The sequence below is a fragment of the Lemur catta genome, chromosome 3 (assembly GCF_020740605.2).
Source record: "Lemur catta isolate mLemCat1 chromosome 3, mLemCat1.pri, whole genome shotgun sequence".
Lineage (NCBI taxonomy): Eukaryota > Metazoa > Chordata > Mammalia > Primates > Lemuridae > Lemur > Lemur catta.
The window spans coordinates 118368289-118389987 of record NC_059130.1 but is presented as its reverse complement, the minus strand read 5'-3'; the positions used below and the strand labels follow the sequence as shown (position 1 = coordinate 118389987).

Sequence of the window (21699 nt, the reverse complement as noted above, 5' to 3'; positions counted from 1 at the left end):
CAAACGGAAAATCTTACTGCCCACGAAGCGATGATAAACCCAGGCATAGAAGAGAACTTAGCTACATTAAATTCATGTCCACAGGCCGGGCGCGGTGGCTCACGCCTGTAATCCTAGCTCTGGGAGGCCGAGGCGGGTGGATCGCTCGAGGTCAGGAGTTCGAGACCAGCCTGAGCAAGAGTGAGACCCCGTCTCTACTAAAAATAGAAAGAAATTATCTGGCCAACTAAAAAAATATATATACAAAAAATTAGCCGGGCATGGTGGCTCATGCCTGTAGTCCCAGCTACTCGGGAGGCTGAGGCAGTAGGATCGCTTAAGCCCAGGAGTCTGAGGTTGCTGTGAGCTATGCTGATGCCACGGCACTCACTCTAGCCCGGGCAACAAAGTGAGACTCTGTCTCAAAAAAAAAAAAATTCATGTCCACAGAAAAAGTCATCAAGTTGTGACATCTGTGAAGTGAGCACAGAAGGCTACTAAAAAAGAACAAGAGATCAGAGGACAAGGAATAATTAATAATAAAACGTGTGGAGCCCAGTCCATTGCCTGGGCTCCCAATTCCCCAGCAGAGGGCGCCAGAGGGCCGTGGCGGGAGGACGGGGCTGTCTCTTGGCTGCATTTGCTTTTTCTTGTCTCATCTGCAATCTGTCAGCAGGGCGTGTGGCAGGGACGTCTTGGTGGTGCTCCCGGAGCCGGCAGTCCCTCAGCGACCTCACAACCCCAGCATGGGCTGCTGACCACTTGACGTGGCCCTCCTAGTGCAGACACCGGCACGCTCCCGACTCCCTCCGTGCACCCCCTATGTCTCAGCACCCCGTTTCTCGAGGCCCTCCTGACGCAGCCTCTGTGTGCACAAGGCCTCACACCCACGGGGGAAGCCTAGCTTTCTCTGCGAGCCTGACCTGCAAATTAGGCTTTGGATCAATAGCCCCTACCAGGAACAAGGCAAGGATGAATGAGAATTGCCCATGTCTACACCTCTAGTGAGGCACCACCATTTGTTTACTTGTTTATCAAGTGATGGCATTTGGGTCGTGTCAGGTTTAGGGCTATCGTGAATGAAAGCAGGCGTGGATATTCTTGTCCGAGTCTTTGGGTAGATATATATTTCGTTTCTCACGGGTAAGTACCTAGGACGGGTGGCTGGTCATTGTGCTGTGGCCACACAGTCAGAATGTCTCTGGGGCCCAGTCCAAGCTGGTCACCTGTGATCTGATGCGGCCGCCTCCTTCTGTGGGGAGAACCACAGGGCTGACGCTGGAGCCGGAATGCGCGATCCCAGGGGTCAGCCCAGAACTCTCTCCACTGGACCACACCACCTCCTTCCTAGTTCCAGACCTAGAATTTACCCAGCGAAATTGCAATCAAGTTTGAAGGCGGTATAAAAACAGTTTCAGGCATAAACGGTCCAGAAAGCTTTTCTTCTTGTATCGTCTCTTAGAAAGTTATTTGAAGGTGTAATCCAGCTAAATGAGGGACAAAAAACAGAAAGGAAGAAACCACGGAATCTAGAAACTAGTGACTCTGTCCTGGGAGAGTCGGGAAGAGCAGTCCCAGAAGGACAGCCGGGCTGCAGACTGGTTGATCCAGATCAGAGCAGGAAAGTGGAGGCCTTCAAGGAAGCAGCTCAGGAATAAAAGGGAAAATTGCAATAAATTGCATGATTAGTAGAGTTGAAAACCTGAGGATATAGTCGACGCATACTACCTTTTTATCAACAAGGACAATACAGGCAATTGAAAACTCCAGGGAAAAGAAAAGGCTGGCAAGAAATTTATAGTTCAATTATGAAGATGAAAATTTCACCCGATTTTAGGCAATTGCTGGATGTACAAAAAGAAAATCCATTTGACCTCATGCTAAGATCATTGTTTAAATGGCCTAAGGATCAGGTGTTTGGATTTGAAGAGAAGTGTATTAGTCTGTTAAATAAAATCTAATTTTAATTCCTAAATTGAGACTAAGAGGCAGATTCCTTTCTTCTCTTCCAGCAGGCCCTTACCAGAGAACATAGGCCACCAACCAGGGCTAGACGGTGCCTTTTGCTCACTTTCAGATCAAAAGGAGAAGGAAAGAGTGGATCTCTAACTCAGGGAGAAGGGGGAAGGTTCCAGGTGACACATGGCACACGCAGAGCAGGGCCAGAGGCACACCGGCAGGCAGTGCCGGGCCCACCTGCTGTGCGTGGAGGAGAGACAGCAGGTTTGTTGCCAGATTCCAGCAGGTGTTCCAGCGGCAGCTCAGACCGTGGGCCTGTCTAGTTACGTACACCAGGCTGCCTTGGAGAGAGGTCAGAGGGCTCTCTCCTCATGGGGCTAACTGGGTCTAACTATAGTTAGTTGGCTTGTAACCATGGGACCAGCCCAAACTGGGCCTACTCTGTTGATAACAAAATGTCGCGTTCCCTTGTAGACATAACAGAGCCAAAATCTGCAAGTCATGTATCCAGGCATGTGCAGTAGAAAGAGCTTTGACCTCTGACAACTCCTGGAACCAATAGTTCCCCCCTTCAGAACCAAGAAGACCAGAACGTGACTGGAACCTAAATGCTGGAACTCTCAGAAGCGGCAAGGGGCCCGTTGGGCCCAGGAGATCCAGGGCTACAATCGGCCTCAACATACCTTACTAGAAATGGCCATATTTAAAGCCCTTATCAGACCCTGTGAGGCCAACACTCCTAAGTCCTTTCCCTCACCCTCCAAGCCCACAAACTTGCCCCAGACCCCAAATGGGGGAGAAAGATGAAAGCCCACCTCCTGTCTCCTTGCTGGCTGGCCCTGCAACAAAACCATTCTTTCCTCAAAAGCTGGTGCCACAGTACTGGCATCTGTGCATGCTGGGCCGCAGGCCCGTTCACTCGTATCAGGTTCGAGCAAACAGCTCCTCCAAATCCTCCAAACTTTCACTGAAACCCAGTGACATTTCAAATGCAGATTCGGACACTGATTTACAAATATATCATAGCAAATTGCCTCCTCTTCCCCTTAGCTTACAGCCTCCAGACTTCAACGAATTCAGGTAACAGTCTGCTGAGTGCATGGAAAGATACAGCGTCTGTTTGGAGACCCCCCCAAAAGGAGGGTTCCTCAGGACCTGCCAATCTAAAGAAGGAAACTAGCTGTAGCCTCACTTTCTCTTCTAAGTGTTTCAGGAAAAATCTAAGAGGCATCATGAGAACTTTTTAGAAAGGAGGTGTGTGTTGGGGGGTTGCTTTGTACCACATCAAAGAAGGGGTGCTGCTGCCAGGGCTGTGGGGGCGGAGAGGTGTAGCGGTTGGGCATGATCTGCTTCAAATGTGGGCCAAATTGTTCTGCCCCAGAAAAGCAGTTGATCATAAGCTGGGAAGAAAGTGCCCAGGCCGCAGGCAGGAGGTGCTGTGGCCCAGTGGGGAGTGCTCTGGGCTGGGACTCACCGTCCTCCGTTCCGGCTCTAGCTCCAGCCCTGTGGTTCTCCCCATCTGTAAAGCAAGGTGGCCAGCACGGCAACCCAGCCACCCCTCGTAGGTACTTGAGAGAAGTGAAATCACACGTCCACACAGGCGTGTACAACTCCTGCCTTATTCATGGTAGCTTCCAACCGGAAACAACCCAAATGTCCATCAACTGGTGAATGAACACGTAAGCCGTGGTACGTCTACACAATGGGGTGCTGTTAAGCAATAAAAGGAATGGACTTTTGGTAATTGCAACATGGGTGACTCTCAGAAATGTTGTACCAAGTGAGGGAAGCCAGACACCAAAGAGTACATCCTGAATGACGCTGTTTGTATGAAATTGTGGAACAGACAAATGATTCTATAGTGATGGAAAGTGGATGAGCTGTTGCCTGGGTCTGGACGTGGGGGGAGGACTAATTGAAGAGGGGCACTAGGGAACTTTGTGGGGTGATGAGAATGTTCTCTCTCTCTCAATTTTTTTTTCTTGAGACAGGGTCTTGCTCTGTCTCCTGGGCTAGAGTGCAGTGGCATCATCATAGCTCACTGCACCCTGGAACTCCTGGGCTCAAACGATCCTCCTGTCTCAGCCTCCCAAGTAGCTGGGACTACAGGTGTGCACCACCACGCCTGACTAATTTTTCTATTTTTTGTAGAGGCAGGGTCTCCCTATGTCTCCCAGGCTGGTCTTGAACTCCTGGCCTCAAGCAATCCTCCCGCCTCAGCCTCCCAAAGTGCTAGGATTACAGGAGTCAGCCACCGTGCCCAGCCTATTTTGATCGGACTTATATACTCATCACATTTGTCAGAACTCATCAAACTGTACATTTAGGGGATACTTTGTTGTATATAAATTATGCCTCAATAAAGTTGATTTTAAAAGAAAAAATACTTTAAAAATTGAGGATACATTTAAACATCAGGAGATCTCAGGTTTCTCTTAACTAAAATCAGAAGGTCTAGAGTCACTGGTTCACCTTCCTGGGTGATCACAATGGTAGGTGACCAGTAGCAGCTTCTCTACTTTGATCTTTTGAAAGCACAGATCTGACTGTGTTAATGACTGCAGCAGCAGGAATCCTGCATCGCAGTCTGCACTGCTGCCTCCCAGAGGTCACCGGTCTGCTGGTTAAGTCTTCCTGGAGACACCAGGCTCAATGGCACTGATTGTCAGACGTTACACCCCCCCCCCACCCCGCCGCAGGTATGGCTGTGAGGGACACCACGTTGGAGCCGCCTCCACCAGGGACCCACCCTGACTGCAGCACCACCCCAGAGAACAGTGAGGCGCCTGCCAGGTGACTCCCGGCCCCTTCCCTCCTTTTGGCTGCTGCAGGACAGGGCTGTCCCTGACATGCCCAGGGGACGCCTAGGGGGCAGCTAGGCTGGGGGTGGTGTGGGGCGTGGGCTGGATCCTCTGCACCAAGCCTGCAAGTCATTTTGGGGAATGCATGTCTGTCCCTGTGCTGGCAACACTGGAAAGCCAGAAGGCCTAGAACCCCAGTCCGTGCCCTCCTTGCCTGGCAGAGGCATTGGGCAGAGGATCCGGGGACCCAGGCCTTATTGCGCCGCAGTCTGTAGAGAAGAGAATTACTCCCGAGCACACGCTTCCCTTTTTCCATCTCGATCGTCACTGCTGCCTTGGGCTTCTCTCCCCGCAGCTCCCCCGCCACGCTGAGCTCCCTGGTGGACTCCCAGACCAGCAAGACGCTGCCCATCCCCACGAGCGCCCCCGGCTCCCTCTCCTCCACGGGGAAGCCCATTCTGGACCCAGGTAACAGCTGCTCGTACCCCAGCCGGGCTCCCTCCCAGGGGCCAGGAGGGCAGCTTCTCCTTCGTGGGTGTGGCCTGGGAGGGGGATCAAGGTAGACCCCAGGTGTCTGGCTTCTGGACTGTTCTTTCATTCTTGTGAGCAAGAATTTTTTCACAGCTTCATCCTCGTGGCCCATAATTACTACTCAGAAAACAGGTATTTGTGGAATGATTTCCTGATCTTGGCTAGTTGCTTAATGCCTTTGAGCCTCAGTTTTCCCCATCTGTAGAACTGTAAGGGCATAGACCATGCAGGTTCGTAGCTCTTAGGAGACGGTATGGGGAGATTTCATTTTAGGACTTGCAGTTCTAGCCACTGGCACTAGGTGGCGGAAGCTCCCAGATCAGTAGATCTCAAAGGGGACTCGGCTGGCTGCCTGGGCACGGCCCGAGAACCTGTTAGAAAAGCCCATTATGGGGCCCTCCCCAGGCTGACAGAATCAGAAGCTGCATTTTAACAAGATCTCGAGCGGGTTCATATGCACATTAATGTTTGAGATGCACTTAACTGGCATATACTACTTTTTTAACATCTAAAAGTAGATGTGAAAAGTGATAACCAGATATACCGTGTCTATAAGTGACAAAAGGAAAAAAGGAAGCAAGTGTAGCACTAAGAGGTACAGAAATAGATCCAGATAGCGGTTAAGAGCGTGGGCTCTGGAGTCTGCCTGCCTGAGCTGGGACTCTACCATTCACCCTGGGGGTGACTCAGACAAGTTACTGAACCTTTGTGAGCCTCGGTTTCCCTTGTTTGTACAATGGAGACAGTGAGGGTACCTGGGGCATAGGGTTGTTGATTCATTCATTCATGGAATGCTTGCTGAGTGTGTTCCTGTGCAAAGTGGACCCTGTGCCTGCTCTCATGAAGCTCACGGTCTAGGGGTTGGCTGGGAGTTGTACCTTATTCAAGCACCCCCTTCCCCCGCTCCCCACTGCTCAACTCTCCTGCCTGCCCCCCAACTCTGGCCACACCAGAAGTGCTGCCAGGTGCCCATCACACCATGCCCTCCTCCACAGTCCCCAGACTTTGGTCTTTTATTATTATTATTTGTAGAGATGGGGTCTCACTATATTGCCCAGGCTGGTCTCAAACTCCTGGCCTCAAGTGATCCTCCTGCCTCATCTTCCCAAAGTGCTAGGATTACAGGTGTGAGCCACCATGCCCAGCACAGACTTTGGTCTTTTGGACCTCAATCCCTTCTTCATTCTGGCTCCTCAACTCCTCAGTTTCTCACTTTCTAGAAACTGCTCTTCCCTCAACTATAAATAGTTAATTGGCTTTCTGGAGCCAGGTGAGGGAAAGCCGGGAGGTCAGGGCTGGGTCAGATACAGTCCTGGCTTGGGAAAGGACCTGGTATTCTTAGTCACAGTGGAATCTGTGTCCCAGGGGAAGGAGGAAGTAGTCTGGGGCTAGGGCTGTCCTGTGTGCTTGCAGCAGGACAAAGAGTGCGGGCCCTTGTGTGTTTCAGGACCAGTACTCTGGGTGACCGTGGCGCTGGCAGTGGTGGTCGGCTCTAGCATCTTCCTCCTGTGCCGCTGGAGGGCCTGCAGGAAGCGGATTCGGCAGAGTGAGTGGATGTGTCCTTGGGGCCTTGTGGGGGATGGGTTGCTCTCTGCTGGGCTGGCCTGGCCTGGGTCCCTCCCCTACCTGCCCTGGCTCTCTGAGGCTGCATCTCCAGCCCTCCTCCTGGTGTCATTTCAGAGCTCCACCTGTGCTACCCAGTCCAGACCTTCCGGCCCAAGCTGGAGTCTGTGGGTGAGTGTCCAGCAGTCCAAAGGGGAAAGCCAGGTGGGCATACATGGCTCTGGGCCCAGGCTCGGGCTCAGCAGACTTAACTTCTCCTAGCCCAGCCTTGGGGCTCCCTCTGTTGGGCTGCCTGCAAGCTGCTCCTCCTCCCCTGCCTCATCTGGAGTGGGGACACAATGCAGTAAAAACTGTGACTTGCCCTGACAGTGTTTGGCTAGAGCGCTGGCATGAGGATTTAGAAACCCAAGAAACCCATCTTGTCTTGCATGCTTTCCTCCGTAGCACCTCCCACCTCCGCTGCTCTGTCTCCTGGCAAGTCAGGCCAGGGGTATGAGGGGCACATGGTCAGGAGGGCAGGGTCACAGGGCTGGAGTCCTGGTTCTGCCTCTTGACAATCTACACCACCCTGGGAAAGTCACTTAATTCCCTGTATCTCAGTTTCCTCGTCTGTAAAATGAAGACAGTGGAACCTACTTCGGAGGCTTGGCCTGTGGATTCATCAAGGTCAGGCTGAGCACTGTGTGCAGTGGCTGCCCGAGGTCGGGCTGTTTGTTGATGGGCCACCCTGTGTCTGGGGCCTTTTTCCTCACCAGGAGTCCCGGGTCCTTGCTGTGATCCCTGCCCAGCCTCCAGGCCGGCTCTCCCAGGGACCCCTCCAGAGTCCTGTGATCACTCTGCCTGTCTCGGAGCTCCCCTGGAGGGGGACGCACAGCCATCTTGTGCTGAATGCCTTCTCTTGCCTCTCAGCACTCCACAGCGTTGGCAGGGTACCCACTGCACTGGGTCCCAGCAGGGTTGGCGTCTGAGCTTCCCTTTCTGGTTTGCAAGGCAGCCTCCCTCAGAGGGTCTCGAGACCCCTCCAGTGCTGATTTTCATTCTGCAGGGAGGAGACAAGGCTCAGAAGGGCAGGTGACTGGCCCAGGGCCACACAGCCTGTGAGCAGCATAGCCAGGCTCCCGCGCTGGTGCTTGGGGGCATTTGCCCAACTGCGGGTTTTGTGTGTAGAGGGCTCAGCCCTGCCCTCTTTCTCCCTGCCCAGCTCTGTCTGCCACCCCAGTGCCCACCCAAGAGCCCAGTGTTCAGCCGGAGGCCCAGCTTGTTGTCCCCGACCCCGATCTCCCCAGGACCCTTGCAGAGCCTCTCAGTAGGCTGACTGTTGGCTCGGGCACGAAAACACTGAGGCATGTTTTGAATTTGATGAGTTTCACAAGCAAGCACTTGTGTTCCCTTTGCAAGGGGGGTTTTTGTGTTTTGATAGTTTCAAGCCTGTTTCCATGAGCTGTCAGGCTCAGTGCCTCATTGAAACCGGCATTTGCTTTCTTGACATTTTTCTAGTATTAGAATTTCCGTTGCCGTCAGTTTATTTTTTTGTTCAAACCTTTGTGAAAGCAGTTTTGTTACAAAAGAAAAAAAAAAGAAAGAAGGAAAAAAGCACCTTTCCTTAAGAAGCCAAATCTACAAGGAGCTGAGCCCTGAGACTCAGTGGTGGACATCCTGTCTCAGGCCACGCTGGCCCTCTGGCTTCTGGCTCGGGTCGCCAGGGGGCCAGGTTTCCAGGCCCCAGAAGGAAGGCAGGGGAAGCCAGGACAAGGGGGCTCGCAGGGCACAGGGTGAGAACGGACTGAGCAGGGTGGATGCCCCTGTTCGCTCCGGAGCTGTGGGCGTGAAGGAGTGAAGGAGCATTCGTTCATTCATTCTCTCACTCCCTCACCTATTCAAGTCATCTTTACAGAGAACTTGCCCGGTGTGGGCTCTGTGCGAGGCACAGAAACTGGCCTAACCGCCCCGAGCTTTCAGACTAGTGTGGACGGCTCAGAGGGGCCAGGGGAAAGCGGGATGGGAGCGTGCGCCCCTGCATCCGGGATCTGGGGTGGGGGGAGCGCTTGGTTCGTTGAGCAGTGAGTGCACCAGGGACCTGCGATCTGCGCAGGAGTGACTAGACGCTCACCAGCCCGCTCTGGAAATGATCAGAGTTTTCCTGCGTGTGTCCTTGGCAAGAGGCATTTGCGAAGCATGTGCATCATCTCATTTTGCTCTTCTGTGGCCTGTGAGTGCCTACTGCTCTGGCCCCTGTCTCACAGCCTGGGGCCCAGGAAGGTGAAGTAACTTGTTTAAGACCATGTGCTCGGTGAGCGGTCGGACTGGGACCTTGTTGTTGCTGAGATTTTCACCCTCGGCACCTCTGACATTTGGGCACGGATGATGCTTTGTTGTGGGGGCGTCCCGTGCGTGGCGGGATGTGCAGCAGCCTACAGATGCCAGTAATGCCCCCGGCTGGGACAAGCAAAGGTGTCTCCAGACATTGCCACATGGCCCCTGGGGGAGAACTACTCCTGGTTGAGAACCACTGGTCTAAAATTCTTTTAATCTTCATTTTAATGGGCACTTGAGTCATGACTTTATCTGTCATTTCAGGCAGATTTAGGTGGGAAGAAATTCTTTTTTGTTTTGAAACAATTTCAAATTTACAGAAAAGTTGCAAGTATAGTACAAAGAACTCATTTTGTGCTGACTGGTTTGAGGGGAACTTACTGACCTGATGCCTTATCACCCCGGAATATTTTAGTGTGTGTGTCATACAAACAAGGGCATATTTTTACACGACCGTAGTAAAATAGTCAGAATCAGGAAATTCACATCGATACATTACCACCGATGAGTCCTCAGGCCCTGGTCAAGTTCCTTTACTTGTCCCAGTAGCGTCCTTCATAGCAGAAGAATGCAGTTCAGCAGTGCGAGTTGCATTTGGTTGTCGGGTTCCTTGAGTCTCCCTCAGTCTGGCTCAGTTCCCCAGGCTTTCCTTCACTGTCGCGGCCCTGGCACTTGGGGAGAGTGCAGGCCGGTGATCTCGTGGATGACCCTCACTTTGGGTTTGACTGGTGTTTCCTCCCGAGTGGATTCAGGTTGTGCATCTTTGGCTGGAAGATCCCAGAAGTGATGCTGGGCTCTTTCCGGGGTGTCCTGCCATGTTTCGATTTGTCCCCTTCCTGGTGCTGTGCACTTTGAGCACTTGCCTGCAGGTGACGTCTGCCAGGCCTCTCCACTGTGAGGTCGTTCATTTCTCCGTGGTAATTACTAAGCCTTTTGAAGGGAGGTACTTTGAGGCTATGTCAATAACCCATTCTTCATCAGACTTTTATTTTCTTCATTTATACCTTTATGGGCTCATGGACTCATATTTTGCTCAATAGCTTATAATCTGTTACCATCGTTATTTATTTTGATGCTCAGATTGACCCAGAGTAGGTCAGGAAGAGCCCCTTCAAGCTGGCTCCTGTGTCCTTTTGACATGTCCTCATCCTTTCGTGTTTTGAGCACTTCCCTGTCCTGACATGTTCCCGGCTTATCTCACCTCTTCTGCCCCAGCCCTGGAATCTCATCTCTCCAAGGAGCCCAGGGTTTGAATCTAGGGATGCCTGTTGCCAAAGCCTGGCTGAACCTCTGTGCCAAACTCCTTCCTTGGGCCTGCTCTGCTTCTTACATCTTTGGGGAATCACGGGCCAGAGAGGAGGGGACAGGACTAAAAGGGGAGAACAAGGGGGATGGAAGAGACCGAGAGCTTTAAATCACGCAGCAGAACTCGCGTGCTCCTCAAGTGAGGCCTTCCGAGCAGCCTGGGATACCATGTGCTGGTGCCGGGGGATCGCCGCTGCCCAGCGTGTTCCTGGACTCCTGTCCTGGGTGCCAGATGGGTTTACGAGAAGATGGTAGTTATTCCAAAAAGGAAGGACACCAATAAATCAAGGCAGCAGACTGAAGCAACGTTTTTAAGGGAAAACCACTTACGAAATCCGACCTTTGCACTTGGCAAGATTTCTTTTGGGTCTTTATCAAAGTACTCATGAGTTGAGACATGGCTGTGGGCAGATATCAGAACTTCTTGGTTTCCGCCTTTTTGCCTTTATGTTACGGTGCACTTGTTTCCGAGAGTCATGCTGATGTTTTCGGTGTGATGGGCGTGCCGAGACGCGTTAATATCCCAGGCTCTCCCAGCACCTGCTATGTGCTAGACAAGCATCCCGGGCACCTTCTCTTTTTCATATTTAAATTTTTAGAAGTTCTAAATAGATTTCATTTTCAGAGCAGTTTTAGATTTACAGAAAACTTGAGATGATGGTACAGGTGTTCCCATATATCCCACACCCAGTTGCCTTTATTATAAACATCTCACATTAGCACGGCACATTTGCTGTGATAAATGAACTAGTCCAGACATGTTGCTGTGAGCTACAGCCCGTACGTTATTCCCATTTACTCAGGTTTACCCAACGGTGCAGGGGCCCACCCAGAACCCGGCGTTACATGTACTCAGCACGTCTCCTGAGGCTCCTCTGGCCTGGGGCGGTTTCTCAGACCTTGTTTCTCTGACCAGCTTCCTTGGCCTTGATGGCCCTGACAGTTCTGAGGGGTATTGATCATGCATTCTGCAGGGTGTCCCCCTACTGGGATCTGTCTGATGTCGTCCTCATGAGCAGGCTGGGGGTATGGTTTGGGGGACCACAGAGGTGAGGTGCCACTCATCACGGCAGATGAAAGGCACCTGCTCTCAACATGATCTATCACTGGGCACCTCGCTTTTGAGATCTCATTTAATCTTCACAGCCCCCCGCTGGTGTGATCCCTCCCACATTCCAGACGAGAGGACTCAGGCTCGGAGAAGGGAAGGAATGTTCCCGATCCCCTGCCCCGGAGGCCCTGCTCCAGGACGGCTAATGCCTCATTGTTTGGCACTTGGCTTGTTTTCAAGTTTTGGTTATTATAAACACCACTGCGGTGCACAGCTGTTTTGTTTTCTTTCGGGTTATTTCCTGAGGGTGTGTTCCCCAGAGAGGGAGGGCTGTGTCAGGGTGTGAGGTTTTCGTTGCCAGACGGCTCTTTAGAAAAATGCAAAGGACTCATGGGGCACAGGCAGCTCCATGGTCCTGTTCCCCCACTTCCTCTCCACAACCGAGTTTTGTCATTCTTATTTACTTTGTCTTGTTACTTTGTCACACCCCTTTTTTTCTTGGCCGCCCCAGTGACTTGGCACCCAATAACAGTTGGCTGTTTAACTGACATTGTTTAAAAGAATGTGCTGCAGGGCAAAGACCATTTCTCAAAGTGGTGGCTTAGGCAGTGGACAGTGGCTTCCTCGAAGGAACAAGCTGTGACCCCCCCCGGGGGGGGCACTGTGCTGAGGACCGCAGTTACAGGATAAGTAAGCTTGGCACATATGTCAGCTTGAGAACCAGTTGTGTCATTGTACACACGAGCTTCTTTCAGACGTCATTCTGGTCCTTTCCCTGTCAGACGCTTTCTACCTGCTGCCGGTCTGTTAAAAGATACCCCTGAGAGTGTTTCTCAAAGCAACCTAGTGTCCACACAGCACGTGCACACTGCCAGTCTCACTTGCATTTTATCTTATTTGTCGATCGCCTGCCCGTGAGTGTATCAGCCAGGACTCAGGGCCAAGGCGCCCAGAGCTGATGAAATCAGAGGTGTGTTCAGGAGGTGGCGTAGCTAACACACTGGCTTCTTGGCAGCACATTTGTCTAGCCAGGTGTGCACCTAATGACAACATATTCCAGGCGTCTGTAGGTGGTGTTGCGAGTTGCTAAAGGCTGTGCATCCCTAGAGGATGGTCTGCAAGGGAGTTGCCTTGCCCTGGGGTAGCCTAGATGCTGGGTGCCCTTGCACCTTTCTCAGATGGCCAACGAGCCGGGGGTAGATGTCAGTATACGCTTGGCCATGACCTGGCCCCTGCGTAATGTGAGAGAACAATGCAGTGGAGGGTAGGGGTTTGAGAGGAGAAGATAAAGCTTGTGCCTTAAAAATCCTTGCATCAGCACCTCCCGAGCCCACAAAAGGATGGGGTGAAAGGAAGCGAGGTGACTCGAGAACAGTTGTCTTCCTCAGAGGCTGCTGCCTGGGCACTTTCAGGCACATGGAAGAGAAAACCAAACTCAGGCTGGAGCCAAAAGGGCTCCACGGTAGACTGGCTTCAGGTATGTCCAGGTCAGTGTTCAGATAACATCCTCAGGATCTGTCGTCTTCTCTCTGTCACCTGCCTTGAGGTCCTCCATGTGACTTTTGCGTGGTGCTCCAGGGAGTCCTGGGCTCTCCACAATCTGGAGGCTGCAAGGTGGTGGCAGTAGCCCCAGATCGACCTCTGACCTGCAGAAGCCTCCTGGGCTCTGGGCGGAGCATGTTCTTCTCCTGAACCAATCCCTAGGGGTGGGTGTGGGTGGGGAGGGTTGCAGGGTACTCATTGGCTTAGTCTCTCAAAATGAGAGTGGCCAGGGGAGACAGGTGGTGCCAGCTTCTCCAACTGCCACTGGACAAATGAGCATCGGGACGTGAGCCCCTGTGCCCCGGGCCTGGGGGTGGGCGCTGACTCTGAAACCCGTCCACAGTCCTCCAGGCTGAGGACCTGAGCCCTGGGTGGGAGCTCAGTGCCACCTGCAATCCAGGGGAGCCACTTCCTGCAGGTGGGTGGGGCTGGGCGGGGTGTTGCCAAATTCTCCCTTGGTAAAATCGCTGCTCTGTTGCTTTTTGCAGATTCCAGACCCAGGAGGAGCCCAGCAGTAAGTCCCCCCTCCCTTCCCTCCACGTCAGCTTCATGCCCCTAAATCTGACTCCTTCCCCAGCAGATCTGTGGCTTTGAGAGCTTCCAGGGGAAGGGGAAGGGCCATTCCCTTCCCACGGTGCCCAGGAGGCAGGCCCCCCTCGCGAGTCCAGGCTGTGTGTGCCCCGCTGCAGGGAGCTCTGAGCCTCACCCGGGCCTCAGCCAGCTCTCGGCCAGGAATGGGGCGCCCCACCCCCACCGCAGCCTCCAGCTCCTGGCTCCGCCTGCCGGGGCTTTCCAGAAGGCCTGCGGAGGGCAGATTTGGTTTTGGCCACTTTGGGGCACCAGGTCTGGTCTGGAGGAAGGCTGGTTCATTTCCCTCATTTCTCCTTCGCTTCTCCATGAGTCGCGTCCTCGAAGCTGGGTGACAGACAGTACAACGCTGCACCCTCAGGATTCCAACATGGGTTTCCTAAGAACAAGACACGTTTCTATACAGTCACAATGTACCCATCATGTCCTAGAAATTTAACAGATACAACCATAAAAAGTCCGTGTTAGGCCGGGCGCGGTGGCTCATGCCTGTAATCCTAGCACTCTGGGAGGCCGAGGCGGGTGGATCGCTCGAGGTCAGGAGTTCGAGACCAGCCTGAGCAAGAGCGAGACCCCGTCTCTACTAAAAATAGAAACAAATTATCCAGCCAACTAAAAATCTATATAGAAAAAATTAGCCGGGCATGGTGGCGCATGCCTGTAGTCCCAGCTACTCGGGAGGCTGAGGCAGGAGGATCGCTTGAGCCGAGGAGTCTGAGGTTGCTGTGAGCTAGGCTGATGCCACGGCACTCACTCTAGCCTGGGCAACAAAGCGAGACTGTGTCTCAAAAAAAAAAAAAAAAAAGTCCGTGTTAAAATTACTTCTATTACTGTCCCAATAATGACCTCTATAGGGTTTTGTTTTTTAAAAAATTTAACTCCAGGATTCAACCAAGGAACACACATTGCATTGTCAAGTCTCTTTTAATCTAGAACAGTCCTCCTGTCTCCCTACCCCTATTCCTTCTGCCAGATTTTGGTCTTTTTAAGAATCTAGGCCCGTTGTCTCATAAAACGTCCCGTAGTTTGGACACGGTTGTTTCCTCATGATAAGATTCAGGTTGAATATTTTGGCAAGAACACAGTATAGGTGGTGCTGTGTTTACATAATGATTTTAATCCTTCCCCTGTTGCCTTTATCCTTATCCTTAATCTTTTATCTTAATCTGGGGAGGTGGAGGTAGGAGCTGTAAGAGGCGGTGGGCCTGGGGCTGATCCTTCCAGACGTAGGTGCTTGGGAGCGTGGATTATGGAGGGAGATACCAGAGTTCACGTCCTGGCTCAGGGACGGACTAACTCTATAACCCTGGGCGAGTGCGGCCCCTCTGGGCCGTGGCTTCCTCATCTGTAAAATGGGAGGGTGCAGTATTTCCACATCGTAAGGTGTCGCGTGGATCACCAGCATGTCTGTAGGTTAGGAGTGGGGCCACGCACTGTGAGTCGCTGGCCGGTACCTTCGTCACGTAGTTCAGATGAAAAGCAGCAGACTTCACGCAGAATCCGCACACAGGTGTCCCACGCTGGCAAGGCCCCAAGCCCCGAGGCAGCTCCAGGCCATTTTAAAGCAGGAGGGAGACTCGGTGGGGTGTGTTGCGATGAAGACGAGGGCCCCTCCCGATTTAGTGACTGGGGGGAGGTTGGGGTGCCTTGCATCAGCGCCCGTTCCCTTTCCACCACAGCCAAGGAGGGACGTGTTGGTGGCAAAGCCGGGCTTGACGAGCCCCCCACCTGTGGAGACCTGCCCCGGCGTGGGGACAGCCTGCCTGGACAACCTGCCGCTGCTGGATGCCAGCCCGCCCGGGGGCTCCTCGTCCCCCAGGGACCTTCCTGAACCCCGGGTGTCCGCGGAACACACCAATAACAGGATTGGTGAGTTGGCCTGTTTGGGGGGTCCTGGTGCGGCCAGGAGAGGGGGGATCCTGGGCTTGGACAGGAACCAGAGACTCCTGGGCTGGGAGGCCCAGCAAGGGCGGGGCGTGGATTCTCCTGCGCAGCTTGCTCTGCCTAAACGTACGTTTCTGTAAAACAGGGGCAGCGGGCTGTTTGCTGGCCGCTGTGAGGGTTCAGGAAACAGTGCCTGTGACGTGCCAAGAGCAGTGCCTGCCGTTATTAAAGTAAAATGTGAACACCACCCCACTCCCAACACAGAGGGCAGGAGGAAGACATGCCAGGGACAGTAGGACCTGCCCCTTGACTGGGGCATTCCAGGCACACGTGCAGATGTCATCTCTTCATCTCTCATTGTCATACCACCTTCTTTTTTTTTTTAAGAAATAGGATCTCGCTCTGTCAGGCTGGAGTACAGTGGTGCAATCATAGCTCACTGCAGCCTTGAGCTCCTGGGCTCAAGGGATCCTCCCACCTCAGCCTCCCAAGTAGCTAATTTTTTAATATTTTGCAGAGATGAGGTCTTGCTATGTTGCCCAGGCTGGTCTCGAACTCTTGGCCTCAAACGATCCTCCCACCTCAGCCTCCAAAGTGCTGGGATTACAGGCACGAGGCCCTGTGCCTGGCCATCACACCACCTTCCAGGGATGGTGTATTTCTCCCTATTTTGCAATTGGGGAAGCTGCGGCTTGGAGGGGTGAAATGACTTTCCCCATCATGTGGCTAAATGGCACAGCTGGCACTCGCCCCCATGTCTGTGGGGCACTGAAGTCCTTGGTTTGCCTGCACCACCACCTGGCCCCTGCAGAAGCACAGAGGCCACGTGGGCCCAGGTGGCCAGCACTTCCCAGCTGCAGCTGCCCTCCAACTTGGACAAACGTTCTGCTTTGGCCTCTCAGGGTCTCCCTGCCTCCTCTCTTGCTTCTCTCCACCGTGGTGCAATCAGAGAGTTTCCCCCAAAATATATACCTGCGCGCACCCCTGTGTAAAACCCTCCAGCAGTTCCCATTACCTTTGGGATGAATTCCAGCATTCTTATCCAGGCATTCAAGGCTGGTCACATGCTGGCTCCCTGCACCAGACTCACCTGCCTCCCAGCCCCACAGTCTGCCCCTCCCTCTTCATGGCAGTCTCCTGAGTGGAGGAGTCCCTCTCTCACTCCTCAGCTTCTCAGCAGGAGCTGCTTCCTCACCTAGAACAGCCAGCTCCACCTCTTTGAATCCAGTTAATGCCTGATGTCTTGGGGGATGCTGTTTATTTGCCGCCTCCTCCTCCAGGAAGCCTTCCATGCCCTCTCAAATCTTCTGGTTAGGCCAGATGCCCCTCTGCTGTGCTCCCTGAGACCCTGACCTGCCCCTCCCCAGTGTCCTGGGCACCAGCAGTGTGACTGTGTGGTCATAGCCTTCCCCCCACCTCCACCTGGCTGTGAGCTCCCTGGGGGCAGGGCCTGAGTGGGCCCCATCTCTGTCCTCTCTGGAAGGGTGACTGGCACTCGGGTAATACGGAAGCGGCAACGGTAATTGTCCTACTAATCTCTATGGCAGACGCTGGTGGTTAGAACTCTTGAGGGCAGAGTCTTCTGTGACAAATTGAAACTAGGAATTGTAGCTTTCAGTAAGTTTTATCTGAAAAGTATGTAGATTGGGAAATACTGCCAAAGCCTTCTTCAAATTTCCTAAGAAGTCCAAATTGGACCATTTGAGTCCACGCTGAGTGCAGTGCCCGGAATTCCGGGGAGGGGCTGGGGAGTGATGCAGGGGAGGGCAGAGGAGGTGCCAGGCTCCCAGGGCCGCTGCACTGGGGCGCAGCCTTCCCTGGGCGGCCTGCAAGCCCGGCTGGTGAGCGGGATGGGGGGCGGGCAGGCTTTGGAGGTTCTCTAGGACACCCAAGGCACGGGTGACCCCCTTGTCTGCCTGATGCCACCCCAGACCAGTGTCCTCCCTCCCGTCCAGTTCCCAAGAGAGACTAAACTCAGGCCTGAGCTTCATCCCTCCCCTACTGGGCACCAGGCAGGGGAGCCCCTTCCCCCACCCCAGCCCCCACTAAGACAAATTCTCTGGATTCTGGAGCTCTGGGTGGGGCAGGAAGTCCAAGCAGCCTCTGGAAGATGCCCCCACAGCTACTACTACGGGGTGGGCAGCCCTGTGATGGGTTGGGGGCAGAGCCAGAGGGATTAGGACATGTGGAATCTGAAGGGGGCGATAGCCTGGCCCCCAGCTTGGGCTGCTTCTGCTTAGACAAGCCCACCCCACTTCCCTCCCACCCTGCTCCACCCGCCTCTCATCTCTCCTGTCTGCCTGTCTGTCCCCTTTGGGGTCTTCTTCCCCTCCAGGGGTCCCTTGCCTCACCACCTGTGGTCCCCATCTTTTGCCCAGCTCCTCTGCTCGGAGTTCCTGCAGGCTTTGATGGAGGCGTGGGCTGAGGGCTGAGGCCCTGCTCTTTGTTTTGGGGTCCAATGAGCACCCAACCCACAACTTGTTCACTCCTTTGGCCTTCCCTCTAGTTCTTGCTACTATTTGGAACATTTCTCTGTTTCTTGGGAGTCTTCAAAACCAAAATAGAAGAGCTGGCATTATGCAATGGGGTTGAGAGTGCAGGAGCCCTCAAGAATCATTTTGGGGTTCCTGAATCTGAGTGGTGTAACCAGGTTACCCAGAGAGGCAAGGGTCCCTGAGTCCCTGCCCCACCCCAGCTCTCAAGTTCGCTCTTGAGATTGGCCACTCACCCTCAGAGCCAAGGCAGGGCAGCGGGGGGCTGGCCCTGCTCTGGGTCCAAGGCCAGCTGGGCCGCTGGGGGACGGAGGCAGCTGTCGGGCCAAGCCCGGGCTTCCCCACTCCCAGCTTCTCAACCACTGCACTCCCCTGAGCCTCCGGGTCCCCCTCCATCGAAAGGCCACACCAGAAACCCCCACATCAGACTGTGGTGAGGACTGCAAGGGATTGTGCCTCTAATGGGCTGGGCTCAGCCATCTGTCCCAGTGAGATCTACCCAGCACCTACTGTGTGCTCTCGGCCACAGCCATGCAGGCCACAGGGGGAGTCGGCTCTGAGCAGTGAACCCTGAAATACACGGCCCCAGGCAAGGCTGCTTGAATCACCAGCTGAGGTTTCTGTAGGCTGTGACCAGCTGGCTGGGTTTGCCTGGACCGAGGGGGCTCCCAGGACTTGGGACTTTCAGTACTAAACCCGGGAACATCCCAGGCAAACTGGGACAAGTTGGTCACCCCAGGTTTCAGCTTTTAGGCACCTGGATGGGAGCAGGAAGGACAGCCAGGTGGCCTGTTCCTCTTGGGATTTCTCCTGTGTTGACCTTGGGCAGATCATTTAACCTCTCTGAGCTTTGGGTTCCCGTCTGTCAAATGGGGGCGACGAGTGCTGAGGATTCGGGGGCCCGTGAGTGGAAACGCCTGGCACGTGCTCGGCTCCACCAGTGTCCACGGGTGCTCTTGTAAGTGACACCCTTTCCTGTTTCCTCTCACGGTGTGCTTTCTCTCCCAACCATGTCCTCTTCCTCCCTGCCCTCCCTGAAGAAGCACCGAGAGGGTCCTGCCAGCCCCCTTAAGTACCGAGTGCTGGTTTTAACCCTTCGAGGCATGGCTCCTAGCTGTCATATTTCCTCTGAGCTGCAGGACACTGGTAAGGTTGGCGAGGCTTACTGTGCATCGGAGAGGCTGTGTCATCTGCCTGAAGTCACCCAGCAGGAGTGGCGGAACTGGGCCCCAGCCCCTCATCTGCCTTCTTGCTCCCCACTGCCCGGGGCTGTGATCTGCTCACCTCACGATCCTTTTGCCTTGCAGAGAAAATCTACATCATGAAGGCCGACACAGTGATTGTGGGGACCGTGAAGGCTGAGCTGCCCGAGGGCCAGGCCCTGGCAGGGCCGGCAGAGCCTGAGCTTGAGGAAGAGCTGGAAGTGGACCACGTTCCCCACTACCCAGAGCAGGAGACAGAGCCGCCTCTGGGCAGCTGCGGGGACATCATGTTCTCAGTGGAGGAGGAAGGGAAGGAAGATCCCTTACCCATAACTGCCTCTGGGAAGTGAGGCCTGGGCTGGGACTAGGAGGCAGTGAGGTGCCCTTTGGAAGGCCAGGGTGGCACTGGTGGCGCCGAGTTTGAGGGCAGAGGCCTGCCTGAACTGAGGTTCCAGCATCTCATGGGGGACTAGCCATCAGTGCAGGGGTTCTGGTGGTCTCTGCCTGCCTCCCCCACTTAGCTGCCCCCTGACCCAGACCTAGGGCATGCAGGGCTTGTGCAGAAGAGACACTCCCAGGGGACTGCATCCAAGTGGTGATGTTGGTTGGGGCAACACGCAGACGGCAGGGACTGGGCGCTGCTAAGAACAGCACTGGCCCCGGAGCCCTGGGCATCAGACACTGGCCACCAGGCCCGGATCCCACTGAGGGAGAGGCTGCCAGGCTGGCCCCAGGCCCCCGATGGTACCCCTACTCCGCTCTCTCCCTGAGCCCCACAGGTGATGCCCACCAGGCCTCACTGGCATGCCACCAGCCCCTCGTTACTTAAATGTGGCCCCCAGTGGGCACAGAACCATCGACTGGTGGTTTCTTCTGAGTCGGAAGGGAACTTGAGGGGGCATCATCGGCTGGCACAGTCTCAGCCGTAGCTGCCACGTGGCACTCTGTGCAGGGTGAGGCCCAGCCTGGCCCAAGCCCTGCCTGGGCTGAGCAGGACTCTCCTGGCACTGCCCCCGTTCCCTGTTCCACGGCCCCCACAGGGCCCGGGACCAATTCACTCGTCTCAGCATGTCCCCACCAGTCCCTGAGCACAAGGCCTCTCAGGACCCAGATGTGTGCGGCCCCTCAGCAGCTGCCGTGCTCCTGCCCCGGCCAGGGACTTCCTCCCCACCCGGAGATGGGGACTTGTGGGCCCCGCCTGGGGTCCTTGACTGCTCCGTGGCACCACCTGCTCTGTCTTGGAAATGAAGCAGCGCCTTCCCTGGGTCTGGCCCCAGCCCTGCGTCCCTGTCGTGCTGCTCTGCGCCCGCTGGGGAGTGGCTGTCCGGAGGCCCTAGGCCCGCCCCGATCTCCCGCCTGATTCTGGACTGCAGGAGATGAAAGAGTGTTGGGGGTTCAGTCTGGATGTCAGCAGTTTTGCCTTTCACACTGAGGAGGAAAGCTGTGCTGATACCCAGTCTGCGGCCCCTCCCCGGGGCCTTGAGCTGCATAAACAAGCAGTGGCAGATGACACATCCGCGCGGCCTGGAGACTCCTGGACTTACCGTCTGGAGGCAGCCGGGAAGGCTGCTGTTTACTCCCCAGCCCGCGAGCTCTGGAGGAAGTTGGGGCCGGGTCAGGCATCACGAGGGGAGTTTCTGAAACTGCGAAGGTGTTTTGGGGAAAGTTGGAGAGGCTGGGGCATTACGAGAGGTGGTTACAGCAGAGCCTGGATGTTGGCCAGAGGAAGTTAAAGCGTGATGGATGCCACTTGCCGAAACCCTCGTGCCAGGATGGAGCGGGTGTCTCTGTGCGCCCAGAGCTGTGGCGTGTGGTGCACTGGACGCTGGATATTGGCACATTTTGACAAAATAATGCACTCCCTCACCCAGTGGCCCTTCACACAACTTTTGACCCTCTAAAAATCCTTAATATCCCATAAAAATGAAAAATTGTAAGGCTGCGGGAACTGTCACTGAGGTTGAGAGTATGTGAGAACATGTGAGCGGGCGGGGGCCGGGGCCTCTGTCCCGGCAGGCATTCCCTCCGCAGCACCGGCCCAGACACCGCGGCCGCCAGTCTCTGATGCACTGGACACTTCTGGGGACAGGAGCCCGCTACCTGCTGGGGCAGCCCTTCCGCTTGCTGGAAAGGGGAATTCTCCCTCCATGTCACTGCCACTCCCGCTCCAAGGCCTGACCCTGGGGGTGCTCAGAATAAAGTCACTGTTGTCACAACGCTCCCTTCGGGTGTTTGAGGAAAGGTTTCCCGGCCTCTCCATGCCTTTCTGACCCTTGGGCTGGGCCGAGCACCCTCATAGCTGCAAAAGGGGGTCTCCAAGATCGGTGTGAGGGCCCAAGCCTTGGGAGGCAGGGAGAGGACCGAGGGTGCAAGTGAGCCTTCTGTGCCTGTCGCCCTGGGCACAGCGCGGGGGCACTTTGGGGCCAGCTTCTACCACAGGCAGCCAGCCTGGGTCCCCCACACCCCCCGCACTGTGGCTCCCCTGTGGG

General features: G+C 54.7%; 1 protein-coding gene across 3 annotated transcripts in view; it reads left to right on the top strand.

Moving 5' to 3' along the window:
• The window catches only part of TNFRSF8 (TNF receptor superfamily member 8), a 41944-nt gene extending 20518 nt beyond the window's left edge, over nt 1-21426 (top strand). For 2 of the 3 annotated variants that reach the window (XM_045546100.1, XM_045546098.1), the window contains 7 exons: nt 4638-4731; nt 5095-5207; nt 6718-6816; nt 6951-7004; nt 13533-13558; nt 15312-15501; nt 19316-21426. In XM_045546100.1, the coding sequence (XP_045402056.1) occupies nt 4638-4731; nt 5095-5207; nt 6718-6816; nt 6951-7004; nt 13533-13558; nt 15312-15501; nt 19316-19560 (821 nt within the window). In that variant the 3' untranslated portion in view covers nt 19561-21426. The remainder of the gene's footprint in view (nt 1-4637; nt 4732-5094; nt 5208-6717; nt 6817-6950; nt 7005-13532; nt 13559-15311; nt 15502-19315) is intronic. The other variant, XM_045546099.1, reaches the window with a different exon arrangement.
• Nucleotides 21427-21699: the final 273 nt, after the last annotated feature.